The sequence below is a fragment of the Oryzias latipes genome, chromosome 1 (assembly GCF_002234675.1).
Source record: "Oryzias latipes chromosome 1, ASM223467v1".
In the NCBI taxonomy this organism is placed as follows: domain Eukaryota; kingdom Metazoa; phylum Chordata; class Actinopteri; order Beloniformes; family Adrianichthyidae; genus Oryzias; species Oryzias latipes.
In genome coordinates, this window is record NC_019859.2 from 5,838,622 (window position 1) to 5,860,730 (window position 22,109).

The window sequence follows — 22,109 nt, forward strand, 5'->3', positions numbered from 1 at the left end:
GACCTGTCACTGTGGGTGATTTGGGTATTGGAATGATGGTGGCGGTTTTCAGGCAGGTGGGGACCACTGCCTGCATCAGGGAGGTGTTGAAGATGTCTGTCAGCACCTCTGTGAGCTGGTGTGCACAGACCTTCAGCACCCGTCCAGGGATGTTGTCGGGTCCAGCAGCTTTGTGAGGGTTGATCCTCTGGAGGGTCCTCCTCACCTCAGCGGGCGTCACACTGAAAGGCTCTTCGCCAGGTGGGATGGTGAGTTTGGTGCTGGGAGGGGCGGTGTTGGAGTCCTCAAAGCGGGAGTAGAAGAGGTTGAGTGCGTCTGGTAGAGAGGGGTCCTCAGGACATTGTGCATCTCTGGTGTTGTAATCTGTGATGCACTTAATGCCCTTCCACATACTCCGAGGGTTATTCGACGTAAAGTGTCCCTGAATCCTCTGAGCATAGGCGGCCTTGGCCCTCCTCACCCCAGCATGCAGCTCCCTTCTTGCTGCTCTGAGTGCCACCTTGTCACCTGACTGGAACGCAGCATTCCTGTGTTTCAGCAGAGCCCGCACCTCTGCGTTCAGCCAGGGTTTCTGGTTGGGGTAGTCTGTTACAGTCCTGTTACAGAGCTATACTTAAAGATGATTGTGGTCTAAGAATAAAGATAGTCGGACAGTTGTCACACTTAAAATAGGTTATTTATGGGGTAAAAGTATAAGAATGTACATTAAACACAGTTTAAATATATTAAACTCTTTTGTAACTACACACACTTATTTTAACATATCTAAATCCCAGAGCAATACCCAAATGTAAGTTTTTATTGCTAATTTCCAGACTTAACCCTATATAAACAATCTTATAATATTTGATATATGCATTTTTGAGACCACTATTGCTTTAGCATAAACCTTAGCACTTTCCATAATAACCTATTGTGTACAATTTGGTCCATGTTTTCTGCGCAGTAGTTCTCCATCATTCCACTAGGGGCAGTAGAAAGGCTTTTGCTGCTCATTAACAAACTTCATGGTGACAATAACTCAACTATTGTTATTCTTTTTTCAATTTTTTTTAATACTGCTTGCCATAGTAGCTTGCTGTGTAGGTTAATTTTGTCTTTAAAGGGCAAGACATCCCCACCTATTTCAAAATCACTTTTTTTTTCTAACTTGTTCTGAGTGCAAGAAGGTCCACCAGCATTTAATTCAGGTTGAAGTGTGATATTTAACTTCAGCTTTTCAGCAACTTGAGTCTTATTTGTATTTTAAATTGTTTTCTAGCTGAGACAAAACTTTTTTGATTTATTTTACTGTTCACTAACAAACTATTGAGTTAGCTTAACCCATAGGCTACAACACTTGCCGCAGACAAGATGGCGCCCAAACATCATTAGCTAGAAACGGAAATTCTAAAAGATTTCAGAATTGCAGCACCTTTTAATAAAAATTTCTAATTTTAATAAATGGTTTTTGTTTTTGCAAGATGAGCTTAAACTGCGGGCAAAAAAACCTTAATCATTTTAATCTTTTCAAAAAGGATATTAAAAAAAAAGTGTTCTGATTTGTAATACTGGTACAACTGTTTCCATTCCTTCAACAACTTTAAATTTTTCAATGCGTTGACAGAGTCATGTCTGGTGTTAAAATTTTAAAGCTTAAAACAGACAAAAAAGACTCCATAACTGGTAGGGTCCCCAGTGGAATTAGCCTTTAAAGAGTATTTTTCGACCGAGTTGGAGAGAGGGGGACACGATGTGAGCATACGGTTCCGGCTAATGATGTCTGGGCGCCATGTTGTTGTCTGCAGACAGGACCTCTTGGCTGAATTTGGCGTGGCGTTTGTGGTGGTCTTAATGACATTGTGGTTGCATAAGAAGCTTAAATTGCCACAGGCCCATCCCCATCCTGGAGTAATGGTACAGGCTGCCTTAAGTTGTTTTTCAGTAGAAGTGATTGGGTAGTGTACAGAAAAAGTCAAACATTATAGTGTTCTGTTCCTCTATGGTCATGTTTGCAAAGTTTGGGTCACAACTACATATTAGTGTTCAAAAGAAGAAAAAATGACATTAAGAAACCACATAAATTTTTCTGAAGTGACTGCACACTGCAGACAAACAATCAAGAAGAGACATGGAGGGAATGTTATTTCATATATCAGTATGTCAGCTGTCCAAAACAGAGGCACTGTGTTTGTTTCTCAGCTAGATGTATGTGCCAATAACAAAAATGACAGCATGGGTATCCGGAAGAACATCTATCTATGAATGCACACAAGCGCTGATACGTGTTTATGATGTGTGTCTCCAATGTGGGAATCTTTGTTTTCACGGTAGTCTGCTCACCTCCTGTGTGATGCATGTGTGTGTGTGTGTGTGTGTGTGTGTGTGCTGTAGTGTAGGTTTGTCAATCACAGAATCCCAGGAAGCCCACAACAGATGGTTTGAATGAAAAAAAAAATCGAAAAATCCTGCATCTGGGTGCCGAAGACAAACACTCAAAATGACACCTAAATGTTTATTGACAAATCTGTCCATACTGACACGCAGACTAGCCTATGGCAAGATATTTCCAAGTCCAAGGACCATCTGAGCTCCAGTTATAATTGCTTTGGTTCATTGTGGGAATCAATGACCTTTAAAAAATAGCACCTTTCCTCCACTTGACTTTTTTTCTCTCAATCCTTCCTTTCTGTCTCCATAAACATTATAGGAAGAAGCAATTTTAATGCAATGCAGAGGGGAAAAGGGCTTCTTCATAAACTCCCTCCATAAACCCAAGGAGTCCACTGGGTTTACACTGACTAATACTGAACTGTTTGCCATTTTGAGCTGCATTCCAGGGGCTCCTTTTCAGCATTTCAATCCAACTGCTGGGACAGAAATGAAATATAAAACAAAAGACCCATCTTCAAAAGTTTTTGTCTGTTTGACTAGAATATATAATATAAAAAATGGATTTCCTCCATGTGACTCAGCAAATAACATGGTTTTCTGTAGGGATGCAATGATACTAGAAGTGCGATTTGATTTTAGTACGAGATTTCAAGTCCTTCTATAGACACAGATAAAAACCCTAAAAAAAATCTGTTTATCAATAAATCAGAAAATTTAAGGTCTTTCAATTCGAATAGAAATGGTCTTTTATTGTCAGAAATGACAATAAAAGACCTGCCTGAATTTTGTTGTTCTCAATCAGAGGTCAGTTGAAGGAATGAGAATCATATTAATATGTAAATTACAACATTTACAAAACTGTCAATTTCAATGGGTGGTTTCAAACCAAGTAAAAATAAAAGGTGAACAGTTTTGCACTGATGCTGACTGCTGGACTTTACTTAAAAAAAATCCTGTTTACAATAAAAAAAAGAGAACGAACATCGCACTCCATTAAGTGGTGATAATAATTAAAATGTCTTTATTAATTCATTAATTCACAAGATTCTAACACATTTTAAAACAGTTATAATTTTGTTTTGATAGGCAAAAATTCTGTGAAAATGAACAGAGATTTTGCTCTGAGAAACTCTTTGAAGAAACAAAGACTTCCCATGAGCCTTCATGAACCAGCAGAGTAAAAACCAGGTCCAAGTCTGCTTAGATCTGATGCTGCACATCTGATACTGTTTTCTTCACATGCGATCCAAGCTAACGGCAGTTTTTCATCACACAGTGTGCAGCCTTTTGTGGCAGCGCAGCACTACTGTTGTTACCAATGAACAACACCACATAAAAAGTGGCGACCATTGGCTATAATCTACGAGCTTTTTATCTCTGTGGCTCCACAGAATCAAGCCTGACATGTCCACTGATGTTGACTGAGTTGTGTTGCATCAGTTCTCTGAGGGCAGCAGGTCAAGACAATCAGAGTTCTAGATTTTGCAACCAAGAAAGCACAGATTTTATTCTCTGAACTGTTTGATTGCCTTCTATTGTCCCCTGCACAGCATTTAATTTATACTCTAATGTCTGCTGACATAACATCGAAGAGAACTATAAACTCTGTTTAAACCCAGAAGAACGGCTGTTAATCAGCAGAAGAAGAAATACCAACCTTGGTCATTCGACAGATTATGGACCCTTTTTTATTTTATTTCACACCATTACCTTATAATAATAATTAAAAAAAAAGCTTAATCAATTATTGAAGATGAATAAATTGGTTGATTTCTAATCATATTACTTCACTTGCTCCAAAAAAATTGATTCATGATTTTCCCTAATGAAAGAAAATTTGCACATACTTTTAACTTTTGATACTTGATCAATTTTTGCTATGAAGATTTTTGAAATAGTGTTATGTCTATTTTACTGATATAGTGTTATTTTTTAATCATATACATGGTTTTTATAAGTAACACAATCTGCATATTTTAGATAACTGATCTGCATTTGCCATGCTGATTTCTAAAATAGTTAGTCTTGTCATGTGCTTTATTGACACTTTAGGATTCTTAATTCTGTCTGATAAAAGTTATGAACTGGATAATGATAAATCATGTAATAAAATGGTTACAGTAGAACTGGGGTGGGATTATATAAATTCGCTTCCTGCCACTGCCTTTCAAGCAATATTTAATTTTATTTTTAATTATCCTAAGTTTGATATGTCATTGAATGAATGTATAACTGATGATTTAGGGTTGGGCGATGTCCCCTAATTTGGCCGTTGACGATGTTTGCTGTCAACCATCGGGATGGACGATGACATCGTCGGGGGGGGGGGGGGGGGGGGGGGTATTTTTACATTTTTCGTTCTTATATAACTGCTATTCGTTATTTTGCTTTTTTCATTTTATTTCCCAACTAATGGTTAACTAATGGTCCGCGATGATCCAGTATAAACTGAGGGAAGTGACTTTAACAGAAAAAGTAACAAGCAAAATAGAAAAGAAGTAGTCCACTCCCGCACTTAGCGGAGTGGACCGGCGGAGTGCGGATTTACAGCTTTGTGTTTGATGGGAAGGGGGGGGGGGGGTACATGAGCGGTATGTGTGGGAGATTTAAGACTGCGATCCGTCCCGCAGCTCCAAAGCTAATGTTGTTAGCCCGTGTGTTAGCATACTGCTAATCCTGGCTACGTTCAGAAAAAGCACTGACCACACGGATTAAAATTCAAATGATGAGCTAACAGGTGTTTCATAATAACCGTAACATTATTAAAAGCACGTTTAGAAGATCGTCTCGTATTTTACCGAGCTGACATGTCAATGTATATAGCCGCTCGGCGCTGTTATCGTTTTGAATTGAATTGTTACCTTCAATAAAGTTTGGAAAAAAAGCCGCTCGGCGGAAGTTGGATCCTCTTCCGGTTTTCAAACTGCGCATGTGCGAATACTGCGCGTGTGCGAATGATTTATTCCGACCGAAATTGTGACCTTAGTGAACGTTTTTATATTCTGAAAACATTTTTCTGGGCCCATGTACACGGTTGGATTCTAATCCGACCATTGATCCCATCAGGATATTTTGTACATGTAACCGCGGCTTATGGTGTCGACGCGCAACGTGGCGGGGGCGTGGCATCACGATGGTGGTCTCTCCATCGGGATGTCAGTCACCCATCACGATGGACGATGATATCGTCCATCGGCACAACCCTATGATGATTGTAATGTTTTTGTGAATTATTCTTTATTTGATGGCTTGAAATAAATAATTGCAAATCAAAAAATCAAAATCAAATCGAAAAAAAATAAGAATACATTTTAGTGTTTTGGTCAATTGCTACAAATGTTAGCATTTAGGTTAGATCTAGTAATTTAGCAGATGATTTTTGGAGGGGTCTGACATTTAAGCGTAGTGTGGGGTAAATGTCTTGCCCAAGGACAGAATGACTGTGAAAGCTGGGATTTAAACCCCTGACTAACTGACTGGCAGAAAGCCAAGTAAACTACAGCCACAACAGCCTTATTGGACCAAAATGTGTAATAAAGGAGTTGGCTTCATATTGACACTGCTGGAACAGTGTTAAACCAATAAGACAATGTCTGACGCCTAAAAGTGATTGGACATTTTTAAACTCTTTGATCTTTTCCCACTTGATTTATGGAGTCACTGTATGGTCACAATCCAATCCACAATCCACTTAAACTGACGGAGAGTCTTTACAATAAGGAACTGAAAATTCTAGATCTAAAACCAAATTAAATACGAATTTTTATCACATTTGATTAAAGTTAAACATTTTGACATTTACTAATTTTATCAATTACAGTTTTTTTAAATGATCGTTAAATGTTTTAAAGAACTGACGTGTAAACTTTTAAAGTCTCACTCTGATCCTTTTTTTAATCTATTGTAAATCGTTCTCCGTGGTATTTTAATTATGATTATGTCGTTCTTAAGCCAAAATCAAACAATCTGTGTTGTTTTCTTGGACATAGTTTCAGCAGAGTGGCAGGAGTGACTCAGAGTTATGGGCGGGACTATAGGCGCAGAGTAAGCCCGCTTCCACCTTTAGTCATCCCTCTGTTTACATGCTCTACCGCTGGCTTACAGCCCCTCACGATCCCAGTTTAACATTACAGGTGCCACGAAAATGGCGAGCAATATCGGAGCTATCCAGCCGTACAGTTTTGAGCCACATTCCCGCTCAGACGAGGAAAACAGAGACATCCATTTGTCTGCAGGTGGATGCATGTGAATGTAGCTAAGCAGGGGGCTTGTGGCCCACCGATTGTAGTTTCTATGTCACAAATACCGTACAAGCTTTTCTTTTAAACAGAATTTTTTCATCTGCATCTGATTCACAATGATTTGAATAAAGAAATACTCAGAAATGCAATATGAAGCTTAATTCTCTTAATATACGGTATGTCCTCCATCAAGAGAAAAATTCTACAAGAACATGTTAAAAACACCTTTTTCATCATTAAGAACTTTTATTGAAACAAAGAGGTTCCTTTTTGCATTGTTCTGCCACCAGTTTTGGCCTTTTTAAGAAATAAACTGAACCTTGGTTGAACCAGCAGCAGCGCTGTACAAATGTTTTAATGGCCTGATCTGATTTGTGTTTTTATCCTTTTCATCTGCCTCTGCGTTTTTAAATTGTTTCATTAACATTTTAAAATTAACTTTATTTTTCTCATATCTCATTTTTGTGACTCTCATTTTTGTAGAAAAAAAAAGCTCTTTTAGGGAAAAATGCTACATGGGAATGCTGTTTTGTAGCATCTCTATACTACAAATCTAATAATAAATGAATTCAAATAAATTTAAGTCAATGTCGTGTTGTCTGAACCCGTGGTGGTTTATTGTTTCGAGCTCTGTTTGTGCGTTTCCACTTACCTATGCAGTAACAAAGCAGGACGGAGAGCAGGACTGACAGACCGACTGCACTGAGGGCGGTGCATCTGAGAAAAGGAAAACAAGACGATCTCTGATGTGGAATCTGTCACATTTCTTTAATACAGGTGAAGAAACCAGAGCTGTTTACAATACATCTCTGGTACTCTTTGAACTGTCACATCAGAAATGTCCCCAACAGTCTTGGAAAGGTCTCTAAATGTCAGGCTTGTTGATCTGAGATCAGATTATTTTAAAAGGAACATTTAAAGCGGAGTTCTGCAGCAGCTCTGGTTTCAATGCTGTTGTCGAATCACAGCTGCATCAGAAGATCACACAGTTGTGTGTTTGCACCACTTTTCCATCATTTCACAACCATCTAGCAGGAAGTTTGTTTACTCAAGCAAACAAGTGTTAACCTAAAAACATCATTACAAAATGGAAAATATTTCCAATATGGCTAGCATAAATTGAAGCACGCGTTTCCTCCAAAAATTTCTAAAACCAAGTTCTTTAATATGTTTAATTCTGCAATTGGACAGATGGTAGAAATCAGCAGAGATTATAAGATGAGTAAAGAGCCAGCTTACCGCCAGGAGCAATACTTGGAGGACTTCTTGAACTTAAAGGCAGAACGGGAAAGGGTATTCCTTGGCAAAGGCCTGGTGGGAGGGGAGTATACGGAGCCTGTCGCCATAGTGTAGCCGGGAGTGGCTGTGGAGAAGAGGGGGGTGGTGCCTGTGCCTGTTTTAAAGAGAAAGTGCCTGGAAGGTGAGAAAAAAAAAAGTGCGAATTAGTTATGATTAAGTGTGTTGTTGTTTGAATCAGTAGATAATGAGCTGAACTGAATGAACTGCATCCTCTGGTGTTATTGCCGCAACTCTGAGCTGCATGTTGGGAGGCCGTCCTTTGAATCAACACCGTTATTAGCTTGCAAAGTTTTAGACGCCGCTTGAGCTGAAATAAGATATGGAATCCTGCGCAGTGTTTAAGCTTTTGGTACTGACAGGAAATAACAGCTAGAAAAAGTAATGGAACCAATCACCAGGAATGCAGTTTGCTTGGTGGGTGACCAGAAAACGTCTGATTTTAAGCTTGGACTGCGTTGACTGCTGAGAAATCGCATCATTTCAGCACACAGCCACAAAAACATCGGTGTCTGCTGGGAGAAAGATTCTCAAAATTCTTATTTCCCTCCATAACTACTTTTATCTAACTGGTGCTAACTTAAGCCTAGTTTTTGAGTGGTACGGTACGGTCTGGTTCGGTTTAGAAAGGTCAAGGCAATTCACTTAAGGTTGGAACGTCAAGGTGCCTGCGTGGTGACACTAACATCATCAGCTTGTATTTTTCCACTTGGCTTTTGGTACTTTAATGTTTGAGAGAAGATTGCGGGCAGAGAAGAGGAATACAGCCGCTTCCTTGGCACTTTCTTTTGTTGTAATGAACAATCAGCAGTAGCTCCCCCCTAACCAGTCTGTTCCATTTTTCTCTGGACCTACAACCAACGGGAACCCAAAAGAGTACGGTTTGGTCCAGCTTAATGGGTCCATTCATGCTCAAAATACCATACCGCTCAGTGGAAACGAGGATTAGGTTAGCACCAGTTAGATAAAAGATGTTATGCAGGGGAAAGAAAGATTTTGAAGTACAACCTTATGCCTTAGTGACATGCACACGTACGGGGGTTGACGTGCACGGGCGCTGCAGGGCCCGTGGACAAGTTGTAGATAGGTGCACTCTCATCTGAAGGTGAGTGTAGGTTTTTCTTGACGTTCCCTTGTGGCTTGTATGTCCCCCTTAAGGGAAGTCATGAAAGTGGAACGTACCATTGTTGTGCATGTGGTAAGGGTATTGTAAAATATTTCTAAGAAAAATGTAAGTACAGCATCACCTGTACTTCAGATGTATGGGTGATGCTGTTTTGCACGGTTGCGCTTCACTCCTAGTAAGGATGCGTCCACTGACTCCTTAATGACGGTGTTCAAATGATGAGCAAATGGGTGTGCACGTAATATATAAGTGCCAATTGGATGCCCACACAAACTACACTCTGATTGACTAATTTCCTTTTTTGTAACAGTCAGGCTGCAAACAAGGAGCGCACTACAGGTGTGCAAGGTGCTTGCATTTATCGCTTAAACAGCACTAACGGCCCCTTTACGCAGTGGGCAGAGTTTGGAAGGGGACTGAAAAAATGAAAAATCTGTATAACACACCTGTGTTTCACCTACTTCACCATTATTTACTCTTGTGTGATGTGTAAGTGTTTGCTACAACCTGTCGCCTGCAGCATTACCGTAGGAAAAAATGTGTCTTAACATTTTCGCACTACAAGCTTGCCTAGCGGTCTACGATCTTAAAATGTAACACAGGTCACCTGTGTGCCCTGTGCATGTTTACCCATTTTTCTCCTGCACACAGCCAGTTGCAATCCAGGCATTAACTACAAGCAGTGTACCAAAGCAAACACGTTAATCATACAATTCTGTCCAGCACCCCCCTCCCCCAACCCCTCCTCTTCCATCTTCAAGTGGTTTCAGCGAGGAAGTAAGTGAGCCCTAAAAACGTAAATTAGAAAGTTCCTTTCCCCGGAAGGCCAGACCTCTTCTCCAATTTATGACGGATACTTCAGAAGAGTGATCATCATCTGAGCCCAAAATGCACGACGCTAAGCTGCTGGTATTTCTCTGATGTTACATTACCAGAGTTTTTCAATTTTGTTTTATACCCCACACACATACACACACACACACACACGCACACACATATGCCAGACTGAAGGTCAGAACCAGTGCAGCAATCATTTCACAGACATTTGGACTTCTGATATCTTCCGGATGTCCAGGCTCAGTCTTACTGCTCCGTTTTTATTACCTGTTGCGCCTGTTTTTATTTAAAACAATATCTTCAGAGTACTTTCAGATCACATTCTACAAAACGACCATTCCTCTTATCTAAAGCTCTTCCATTTTTCAATAGGGGTAAAGAGAGCAAAGGTTTAGGGCTTTAAAAGTAAAAAAAAAAGGGGGGGGCCCTTACCTGTGGTGCATTTTATGGAAAACGATATTTATAGCTGCTCTTTTAAACATCCCTCACTTGTGACTAAATACAGCTTTGAAATGTAATCTATGGCGCGTCAGGACTTTTTTTGGCCAAGAAAACTGAAAATTAAACAAAAAGCAAAACCATGAAAGGTAAAACCAAAGGAGAAACTAATTTTTCACATTTACTCCTTAAGAGACGTTTGAGGTTTAACAGGTATGTCTAAAACAAATGTGAAACAGACGATGAGGTATTAAAACTCAGTCGTGATGGATGAATATGACTAAAATTATGCATCTCAAGTGTCAGGACCGCTTTGAATGGTTGCCTTTTAATATGATTACATTCAATAAAATAAACTATATGAAACATGTTTGGTGGTATTAGGAGGGCAGCTTTATCATTTTTGCTTTGCGCTAAAAGTGATTTATAAACTAAATGTTCCTGTTTGACAGTTTCTTTTAGAAAATTCAATACACTTCAACATCTACTGTGTTTCTGCAATGAGAAAAAAAACAAAGACAAAAAAACTCTCCACTGAAGAATTCTGTGATTCTTCAAACATAGTTTTGTCATCAAAGTTCACATAGTCTAAAAAAATGACATCCATGAGCAAATGGACCTTTATTTTTCTAATATTTTTTCTGTGACACCAGGAGAAAAATATGTTGATTTTGTATTCCAAGTATGGCTTAAAAATGAACCAATTCCAAGAGCTTCATTTTTTAATAACAGCTAAAAATCTGCAGCTGACTTTAAGCATACAAAGCTCCTCCTGTGGATTTAAAGTGGAGCTCCCACGACAGCTGTGACTCACTCTTCACTCCTCTGCAGGTGTGTGTACAGACGGGTGGCTGAGATTTCTTCAGCTCATTACCATGACAAATGAATCCTGTGACATGCATTTTTTCCCTCTCTTTTTAAGATATCTTATCTGAAACACAAACATCTCCTGCTTTCTGTGCCAGAATTATTCTCCACTATCGATAATGATCAAACACCTGTTGTGTGAAAAATACAGATTTTTGACACTGCGAGAAACGAAAAGTGATTCCACAGCTGCCTTGAATTTAGTTCCACAGTTTTCCTAAACTATTTTCATATTGGGAGATTAAACCCTTTAAAGGTCATGCAACGTTTGGGAACTGGAGTTGATGTATTTATAGGGCACCGTCTGTCCTAATACGGATCAGTAATACTAGATTAAATGAAATGTACTTGTAAATGTGGACAGCTGTAAGCTGTCACCTTTACCCTGAATTTCAAGCAGGTTAGAAAAAAAAACAACACGATTTGTTCAGAAACTGAAGCAGCGAATGATCTAATCACTGACTGATGTGCAATTATCTGATTTGCCTAAAACCAGGCAGTACTTGTTATGATTTCTTTAGAGCTGGCCAAGCAAAGGCCAATGGGCTGCGCCAAATTTGAATGAAAATGATATGACTTTCCTCATGAAAGCCCCCTTTTTCTTTAGAAAAGCCTGCTATTCCAAGAAAAGGGGCTTGGGAAAATTACTGGCACACATATGTATGCCTGCAGCAATTACCAAGGTCATAATGTCTAATTAATGACAGGTCCCTGGCTAACAACCATCTATAATTACAATTAGACTGCTCTCGAACAAGCTGTGTGATTAACAATTAGAACCTATTATAACAAGGTCCCCTCAATTAATACCTGCCAGTAAGCAAGATGAGAAGAGAGAAAGAGGGAGATAGACATGTCGAACATCAGAAGAAATTAAATGAATAAATATGACTTCTGATTAAAGTTCTTAAAATGATTTGAAACCACAGCTTGCAGAAAAAAAAAACAAGAAGTGCAATTTGTTGAATAGTAAGCCTTGGAGAGATCATCTGTTCCCTGAAAAAAGATGAAGAACACTTTTGAATTTCAATGGATTTACACTTTAAAATATTATAAAAATCCTCAAATAATTAGCAGCTTTCTACATCGAGAAACTAAAACAGTTGATTGCATATTATATTTAAAGGCCCACTCCAATTATACTTTCTTCAATTATGAAACCGTTCCCAGCGGTCTTTCAATTATAATTGTGCAGTTTTTAGTCAAAATCAAAAAGCTGTGTCGTTTTTTTAGAGACATATTTTCTACAGAGCAGCAGGAGCTTATCAGAAATTCATTTCCAAGTTGTGGGCGGGACTGTTTCCATCATCCTTTTGTTTACACTTTCTCCTGCTAGATTGTAGTCCCTCACAAGCTCAAGCTAACATTATTGTAGAAAATAAAACTGTGAACAATATAGGACATATCCAGCAGTATAGTTCTGAGCCAGATGCCAGCTCAGGCAAAGACAAAAAAAGACGCCAATGGATCTATTTGTCTGCAAGTGGATCCGGAGAAGGGAGACTTTGGCCCTTGGCAGTCGCTGTGTCACAAACCTGAGCTTTTTCAAGGCGCAGATTTTCATCTCCTCCTGATCCATCACAATTTGAATAAAGAGATACTCAGAAAAACAGTTTTAATCATAAATGACTTTATGTAGGTCCTCTAGCGTGAGAAAAATGCTACAAGAACAAGTTGAAAACACATTAAAACACAATTTTCATTGGAATTTTCATGCCCTTTTACTGCAGAAACCTGAACCAATTGAGAAGCAGCGCGTAAATGTTATGTGCCCCTTTGCCACTTCCACATACACGATTGAGACATCTGCAGTCAGATGCTGCAGATAAAACGCATATGATAAGATGATCAAAGGCAAGCACCTCTACAAAAGTGGGAGTTTGAGTCTGAGCGTTCATTAATGTGCATCTTGTGTTAACGTAGCACCACAAATGAATGATATCAACAAAGGTTTAAAGAAGTCATTGTTGATGCCCTTCACTTTAAGATGGGTATAATGTGGATTTCAAGCGCACAATTCTGAAGAGGGGATGAAAAAACCCAAGAGATGTATTTTAGTGTCCAGAGTTGTTAAGTTACACTGCCAAAGTAAGAATGTTTGAAAACACAACTAGAGAAAAAAAAAAAGAATAAATAAGTGACTAAAAAAGGCAATATACATAGAGAATGTAACCTCTCAAAAATGGCATGTTGGCAAAACAACTTATCCCGAACGAGTGCTGCAGGTTTTTGGGATTGTCCAGGTCTATTGAGGGTCGTAGAGAGGAGTGGCCGCATCATAAAAGGAGCACAGGTGTGTCTTTCATTGCGTGTGGCGAATGCATCGTGAAGTATTTGTAAGAATATTGGAAGTTCAACCCACTTGTGACGTACTGGTGATTATGTCATACGGCGCCCGTAAGTTGCACTCCAACCCATTGTGAGGTCCTGGCCGTGCACAAATGCTGCACAGACACTGGGTGTGCAAGTGGTACGTAATTGCCTGTAGCCCATCCTACACAAACTACACTCTGCTTATTTTCCTGATTTAAGAGTCAGGCTGCAAGCAAGGAGCACCAAATGTGCCCGTTGAGCAGTGCACAGGGTACGGGGTTAAAAAAAGACAAATCCATACCAAGTGCCGACATCTAACCTACGTCAGCCTTACTTAACTTTGCCTGTTGGAGAAGCGTTTGGTACGATCTGTCGCATATGCAGGACATTTTCACTCCAATCTTTACATTTTCAACAGTCCATAACCACCCACAGGTCAGTTGTGACAAAGGCAACAGCTTTGACATTAATTCAATTCAATTCAATTTTATTGATATAGCCCAATATTTACAACAATAGCCATCTCAATGGGCTTCATACCAGTTATCATTTTAGACTGTTCCAAAATATCTTGCATCAGAAATATATAAAAACTGACACTATATAAATAGCTTTTACCTGACAAAAATGATCTCAGTTGACTTTTAAGGGGGGTTAAATCTGGCAAATCAGCTGATTACTGAGCTATATTGAGATAAAAAATGTTTCTAAAAAATGTATCTAGTGTCCAGTGATACATGCAGAAAACCCCCAGTTTTTCTAACATAAATGTTGTGGCTATGACTGTTTATAAGACAGTAATGTTAAACTCTGAATGCAATGACTGAAAGATGGAAACTACTTTGTTTGACACAGTCGAGCGTCAGACATGTACCACATTTTATAAAGAGGCTGAACTGAAAGGCTGAGAGAAAGAAAAGGTAACAGATAAAAGAGAGGGTGAGAGCAGAGAGACAAGATAAATGGAAAGATAAATGAAGAAAAAGTGGATAAAAGGAGGAGGAAGATGAAAGAAGCAGAATCTGTAAAGTGCCTGTCTTAGAATTGTGTGTCTGTGTGCGACTGTACACTTCTTTCTAATTTTGTGTCCTTGAAGTCAAGCTTGTAACCACAGCAGAGAGGAAATTTCCCCCCAAAAAAAAAAAAAGTGACGACATTTTGACTCACAACTTCAAAGGGTGGTCACACCTGGGGCTTCCTCGAGTCCTCAGTGATCCAATCACAAGTGCACAGCTTAGTGACCACTTCAGATTTATTACCCCCATAATCCACAGGAAGGGATTATGGGGGTAATAAATCTATGAAAACACTCAGATATTTAAGTGATCTGACGTATGATGAATCCAAGCATCCACAATATGTTTCCAAAATTGCAGCAAAACTGGAAATATCAAACATAGCATTTTCGTGAATGACCACTAGATGCTAATTTTGGAATGGAGCAATTTCTCATTGACTTCCATGTCTAAAAATGTATACAACCTAGTTAATCCTTTAACACTGGAGATGTTGCCAGCGACAGCTAAATAAAGCACACTGTTTGACATATTGTAGCTTTCTGAGCGTTTACACAATCAACATGAATTAGCTGATTTTGTTGCAGAGTAAAGCAGCTTTTCATATTGGTTTGCACAAATATACAATGTCAGAAATTTGCTTCGCAAACGCACTTCACTACTAAACAGTCCGCTAGAGTTACAATATTTGAGTAAACGGTTGCAGAGTTATGCTATGGAGACCATGGGCATGTGTTGCGTCCCCCCCCCCAAATCTCCATTTTGATATACAAAAAGTCTCGGTGTCATATAACTCCGACCGAGCAAAGAAATGCAATTAATAATTTCTCCTTTATGATCAATTTTCATACAGTTCGTACTTCCGGTATTTAAAAATGACGCTAACCATATGTCTCAAACAAATCCAAGTCCCTGATTGGTCAAAGTTCTGCGGTTTTAACTTTCACGGCCTAATCAGTGGACACACATTTTGGACGTAGAGCCTGAAAACGGACTTGCATAGGGACGCGTCAACAAGAGAGTTTCGAATGCAGGACCCCAAAATGTACCTATATGTGCGTTTACATAAACTTTTCATTGCAAGTGGTCGTGAACATGCCTTGCCGTTACAGTATCATGGTAGTTGAAACAAAGTCAACGCTGGAGCTAAACCTCCCTGGTTAAAGGGCTAAATATCTTTTGGTATTTAAATTGCTTTAGTTTATATTAATAACAACAGTGTGTGATTGTGTGTCTGTATGTGAGGATGGCATTATTTTAACCACAAGAACAAAAAGACTCACCTACATCATACTGATTCTAAACCTTTCAGAGTAAACTATAGCCCTATATATGATAATATATTACCTTTGGCACACTACAGATTTTTTTAGCAGGTCATAGTTCTACCCTCAACAACTTGATCTCTGAGGAACCAGCACCTCCTGGTGGGTGCCGCTCATTTTATTACGTCAGCCTAGAGCCGGCCTCGGCAGCATTTCTGAGTTTCGCCCACGACAACAAACACATCTGAACTTTTTCGATGGTGGATGCACATTTTGTACAGTAAAAATAAAAGTGTTTGACCAATGACAACTAGCTAGGAGAAAGTGGGTGTGTGTGTGTTAGCTTGGAAGGGGCTGTTCCTTACTTATCTACGTCACAATGTGAGAACCCTCTCATTTTCGTTGGATTGGGAGGGGCTGGTGCTCGGAAAGAAGGTTTTTATGCTCAGCAATGCGTCAATGGAGCAGCATACCCCTTTGGGGTTGTTTTTTATGAGGAACTAACATTATGACACACTTAATTTTCTATGATATAGAACCCTTTATCTCAGAAAGTATGGCTTTCTATATCCCCACTTTTGAAGAACAGAAACAGCTGGGCATCTACTTTTATTAAAGAGGGTCAAAGGAGCAGTAAGGGGTGAAGAGATGTGACAGTTGGTGCCCGTTTTGACAGCAGAGATTAAATGGAAATACACAAACAAAGGCCCGCACCCACAAAAGCAAATCTGATAGCATGTCAGCTGACGGAGCTGTGGAGAACAGTCTGTGTTTGAACAGGACGGGACTGTTGAAACTCATACAGCTGGAGTCAGGCTGTCCTCTTTGTTTTCACACCACAACTTGTCCAGCAAAAATCTTCATAATTATCAGCCACCAACTTAAAAACGTTCACGTCAACGCACTGCTCCTTAAAGAGTCCTAAAAGAAAAAGAAAGCGAAGCTTTGACGGAGGTCGTCTTTTGGTTTCAGCTAAATGCCTGGGGACATTTTAATGTTTACTCTTAAGAAACTTGGAAAGCCCCTGAAAGTAAATAAGATCACAGATTCTTCCCAAACTCACCATGAAATAGGTCGTTAGGGTCAAGACCCTCTCTGTAAAGACTGCTTAAACTAGTCAAATATGCTCTGTTTACAAATCTCACTATAAAGTAGGATGTTATGGTCAGATGAGAGTGTAAGCGGCGATGGAAATGTTGGTGGAGCCATGCCAGAGCTGCACTGGAGGTGTAGACAGGAAGTGTTTTAAGCTTTCAGTGTCCCTTCATACAAAGCGACAAATGAAATCAAAAAGTCACTCCTACATTGAAAAATTAGCAAAACTGCTTATCGTATTTTCTACACTGTAGGGCGGATTTAAAAGCGTTAATGTTTTTTTTCAAAAAACAACAGTGCACCTTATAATTCGTAGAACCTTATGGATTGAAACTGGTAATGCTTACTGATGTTGAAGCAATGTTCAGAGGTAAACAGAGCTCTGTCAAAAAGTCAGTCTGTTGTTTTACGAGTTACAAAAGAGGTTTCGTAAATACGCTAATGCGGCTAATGATTAGCTGTGTCAGACTTATTTTTTTTTAATGTGTTACTAACGACGTTGGGAGTTAGCGTAGTCACAGTAAAGTTTGTTAATTGGTATCAGTCTGTTCTCCTACGTGTTGCAAACAAGATTGGGAGTTACAGGTATTGTGATTATGGCAACATGGCTAACATGTAGCGTGTCACAAACAAGTTTTAGAATACCTGCGAACGCAGCTAACAAAGTCTGACTTACGGACTTGTGTTTCACCTAATGCACCTCAAGCTACGTTCACACCGCCCTCCGCCCTGACCGTTCAAGCGACTACTTTCAATGAAAAAGTCTATGTGAGTGTCCATGAATGTGTGTTTTGCGTTTCCATGTTCAAAAGTTCAAGCGACAAAGTTTCTACAACCATTTTCAGGCTCTATACGTACAAAACATGTGGCCAGTTGAAGTCTGACCAATCAGAGAATAGGATTTGTCAGAGGCGAACGGGTAATATCCTTTTTAACCATTTGAAAATTGATCATGGCAGATAAATTAATAATTGTGGTTTGTGCCCCCCCCAGAATTCGGTGACACCAAGGCTTTCATGTATTGCAATAGAACTATGAAAGAAAGCACGGAGCGAGATTTAAGAGATTTACACTGCGTCGACATTTCGCACCAAGCCTTTTCCAAATGCAGGTCCCAGACATGCGCCAGAAAAAGAAGAAGAAGCCCCTCCCTGCTTGTCCAGTGTGAACGCCATGGGCTATTCTCTCATTCTAGGAACCTGCGAATGACCGGTATGATCGTAGATTTGTAGTTTGGTGCACATGGCATAATTTCAATAATTGACCATTCATTGAGGCCGTGATTTATAATGCAGCCACCATGCCTTATAGTGTGGAAAATACCATAATTTTCTTTATTTCCCTGCTCTGATATGCACATTTTTCTTTATTTACTTTGATTCTGGTTAAATAACGTTATATTTCACAGCTTCAAGAGTTTAACAATTGTTTAAATTGCAGAAAAAACATGCAAATCTAATGAAAATTGTACTTTTTGTAAAATGATATCACTCTAATTACAAACATAAAAGGACGCAGCGTTTTTTCTGAGGTTATGTTTGTTTTATGTGTTATGAGTTTTACATTTCTTATTCAAAATGACTTTCAATTATTGATGTCTTTTCTTTTATGTATACTGTTCACTGCAGCCCACTGAAGTGTGCTTTTCATCTGCTTCAAGGCCTTGTTTTTACTGCAGTTGAGTTATTTCTTGTTTGTCTTGCAACTGCACGAACAAATTTGATTAACACTTTCGGCAAAAATAAAACCACTAAGGAGACTAAAGAAATGTAATATTGAACCTGTCCATGCACTCACTGTATCAAAAGATGATTATGTGTGGGAGAAAAAAACTTAGCAACCTTTCTTTTGATTTAATTGATTTTTCTTAAAAAACTAAATTCACAGAAATTTGGCTTTAGTATTTTTTCAAATTAAATTAGTTTTGTTTGTAGAATTAATAGGTAGGCTGTACTTTTCCACCTTCTATCATCAAAAACAAGTAAGAAGAAAATATCTTATGTTATAATTATGTTTTTTTAACTAAATGCCCAAAACAAACCAAAATGTAGTTAATTGGTGAAAAAAGACGCTTATAAAAAACTGTAAACATCTCTCAAAAAGTAAGAAGGCCTATTTGTGTGTTTTGTAAGGTTATTTAATAAATAAAATAAATAGAAAAAACACTTTTCCTGGAAAAATGGCAGATGAAATAATTGGGTAGGATCTGGGATATGACATCTGATGTATTTGATGTTATATTTACCTTGTTTCCAGAGGCACATTGCTACCCAGCACCCAGCTGTCTTGCAGCGGGACGCTCTCGGGGGGCGTGGTCTGCAGCTCGGCTGGTGATTGGCCGGCCACGGGGGCCGGGCTTCCAGTAGGAGGGGTTAGTTGTCGCGATGAATTTAAGGTATGGCCAGCGTGGTGTGTGGAGCCCAGGGCTTGGTTGAGAGCTGTTACTGATGGCTGCTGGCGGTGAGGTGGTGGTACAGGAGGCAAGGTCGGTCCATGATGATTTGACGTTTGTTCTGTCAACGAGACCAGAGAAGGGTTTTATGGACAAAGACGCATCATGCTTGGGCACAATGTGCTTTTCGACAACATTGACAATGTTGTTTAAAGACTTACTCCGACAAAAAGTGTGTTTTGGGTGTTTTTCTATGGTGGCCCTAAAGTACAAATCCCATCAACAAATCACTTTAAAGGTCACAATGACAATTAAAAAAACACAACTAAAATAAAAAAAACAGCATTTTAGAAAACAAACCAAAATTCCAGAAACCAAAATTATTCTGGTTTCCATAAAAAGAATAAACATTTCGGAAAGCAAAAGTAATTTTAACAAATTATAATGAAATGTTAAAAAAAAACGAAGCAAAGAAGAAACTAGAAAAGGTAGCTACTATGGGACATTGCTGATTGGATGAAGACGTTTGTCTATCATTTTAACTGAATGTTATTTGACATAAAGCCATGCTGGGTATCCTCATCCAATCAGTAAAGTTGCTTCAAGGCAACAACTCCGATGCAGATTTCTAATGAGCTTCTGCCACTCTGCAGAAACTGATTTTTTTTTACCTGTCCTACAAATGGAAAAATCATAATTAAAAGATCTCTAGAAACACTTTTAAAATAAATTAAAAGATCTTTATAAAATATTAAAAAGCTTTTGTATAATTTGTCTTTTGCAGGCTTTTTTACATACATTATAATTTTTAAAAACGTTTTGTTTGTAGTTGATTCCAAAATGACTGTCATTTTGTTGGCTGGGTGTAGGACTGTCCTGCAGAAAACCAGGGTTCAATTCCCTTCACGCTACTGCCTAACTACAGCATGTAGCCACTGGGGTCCGCGTCTGGGCCTCCCTGAGACTGTCCCCAGCTCGGATAAAACACGGGGTTGGGTCAGGAAGGGCATCCGGCGTAAAAAAAAATAACAGCCAAACCACCTGAGTGAATTAATGAAAGCTGATTCCCTGTGGCGACCCCTGCTGGGATGTGCAGAAATATGATCGAACATTAATGGTGGACACAACTAAAGCAACTGCTATTACAGCTACAGCTACAACAAAATAAAAACTGGCCTACTGCTGGCTTTTTCTCTCCAATTGCATTTTTGCAATAAATCTAAATGCTGCAGAGGATTTATATATACCACCAACCTAAAACAGGGTTTGGGAGAGTAGATTTTAGCAGTCAGCATAATCTCCAATAGATGTTTGAAAAAGCCTTAGATTCATCTGATTATGTGGACATATAGGTGGGGTCTTTGACTTGATTCTCACAGATGTTAGCCCCATTTGAAACCCATTTGAGTTTGAAGGTCTCATAAACACACCAAAAGCTGTGTGTTTTCATCTGGTGTTGTTGGTGTGCGTGAATGTACCATCAGACTCTGTCACTTTGTTTGGCAGTGCTGTCCTGCTGGGAGAGGGTTCTCCTGCAGGGAAATGATGATGAAATGTGTGGGCAAGTTTTTATTTATTTCTTTAGTTTTTCTGTGGTTCATAAAAACATAAAATAAAGACACTGCAATAAAAAGAGCCAGAAACACAGTTCAGAAGGATGCCATCTCCTCACTGAACGGGGGGGCCGAGCTCCAGAAATAAGCCCTGATAATCTTATCAGAGGCCAGCTGACCTGATAATGAAAAGTGTAGCTGATCTGGAGACTTGAAGCCTCGGTGGCGCCTGACCATGACTAAGTGAAAATTTAGCAAAAGATGAGACTGCTGCCCCAAACTCAAGACTTAATGGGACCTTCTGGGACCAGTAAAATCCTCAAGATCCTCTGTGATCACAGTGACTCGCCAAATGCTGAAACTTTAGAATACAATAAAAGAAGAATGCATGGCCATTGAGAGGGGAAAAGGGGAAAAAAAGGACAAAAACAGTGACCCAAACCATTGTGAGGAAATGCTGCAAGTATGAAGAAATGGGCTGCAACTGGCCCTCAAATGACAAACACCATCACACAAAAAAAAAACAAAAAAACATAATGCCTCTCATGATTTAGCACAGGGCCAGACGGTCCAGGGGATCCAAGCAGGAGAAATATTCTGATTTAACACAGACGTCCACCCAAAATCTGAGTGATAAATCCTAGCAACTGTTGAAGTAATCATTAATGGACTGTTGAAATGTCAAAAAAGAGCTGCCTAAGGCAGGTGAGAACTGTAGCTCTTCATTGTTCTTGGCTCGGCCAGACCGAATAGCGATCAGGGCTTGGGCCTCACAAAACACCACCAGGTCTTTATGAAAAATATTTGTTTAAAGCTTATCTGGCTTCAACTTTTCCCTACTGCTTACTTCCCAGTGCTTTTCAGTTCCCCTTTCTGTGCTCCGAGGGAAATGAATGGCAATGCTAGATTTAATTTGCATAAATAGCATAACGTCTCCATTTCCCAGCCCTTCTGTTATTCCGCCTCCACCGGCCTCATTGGAGAGAACAGAGAACAAAGACGGAAGAGAGGGGATACGTGGAGAAACGGTGAGGTGGAAACAGGGAGGACTTGAGTTGGAAAGGAGGTGCACCCACCTCTCCTCCAAAAAACCCCTCTCTTTATTCTCTATTTACGCCATCCAAATTCTGTACTGCCAACAAAGTATTTGTTCCAGTAAACCTAAAAGGCTAAATTATGGACAAACACAAACACACAAGGAGAAGATATTTAGCTGTTTTTTACATACATACATTTTTACATACATACATTATACACACAATGTAAAGGGGGTAGAAAATCAAGTTTTTTTTCTGTT

General features: G+C 39.3%; 1 protein-coding gene across 10 annotated transcripts in view; it reads right to left on the bottom strand.

Annotated features, from left to right (window-relative positions):
- LOC101157835 (teneurin-3) overlaps window positions 1-22,109 on the bottom strand; it is a 324,490-nt gene that overhangs the window by 100,115 nt on the left and 202,266 nt on the right. For all 10 annotated transcript variants that reach the window (XM_023954877.1, XM_023954876.1, XM_023954872.1 and 7 more), the window contains 3 exons: window positions 19,113-19,380; window positions 7,854-8,027; window positions 7,267-7,331 (listed from right to left, as the gene is read on the bottom strand). In XM_023954877.1, the coding sequence (XP_023810645.1) occupies window positions 7,267-7,331; window positions 7,854-8,027; window positions 19,113-19,380 (507 nt within the window). The remainder of the gene's footprint in view (window positions 1-7,266; window positions 7,332-7,853; window positions 8,028-19,112; window positions 19,381-22,109) is intronic.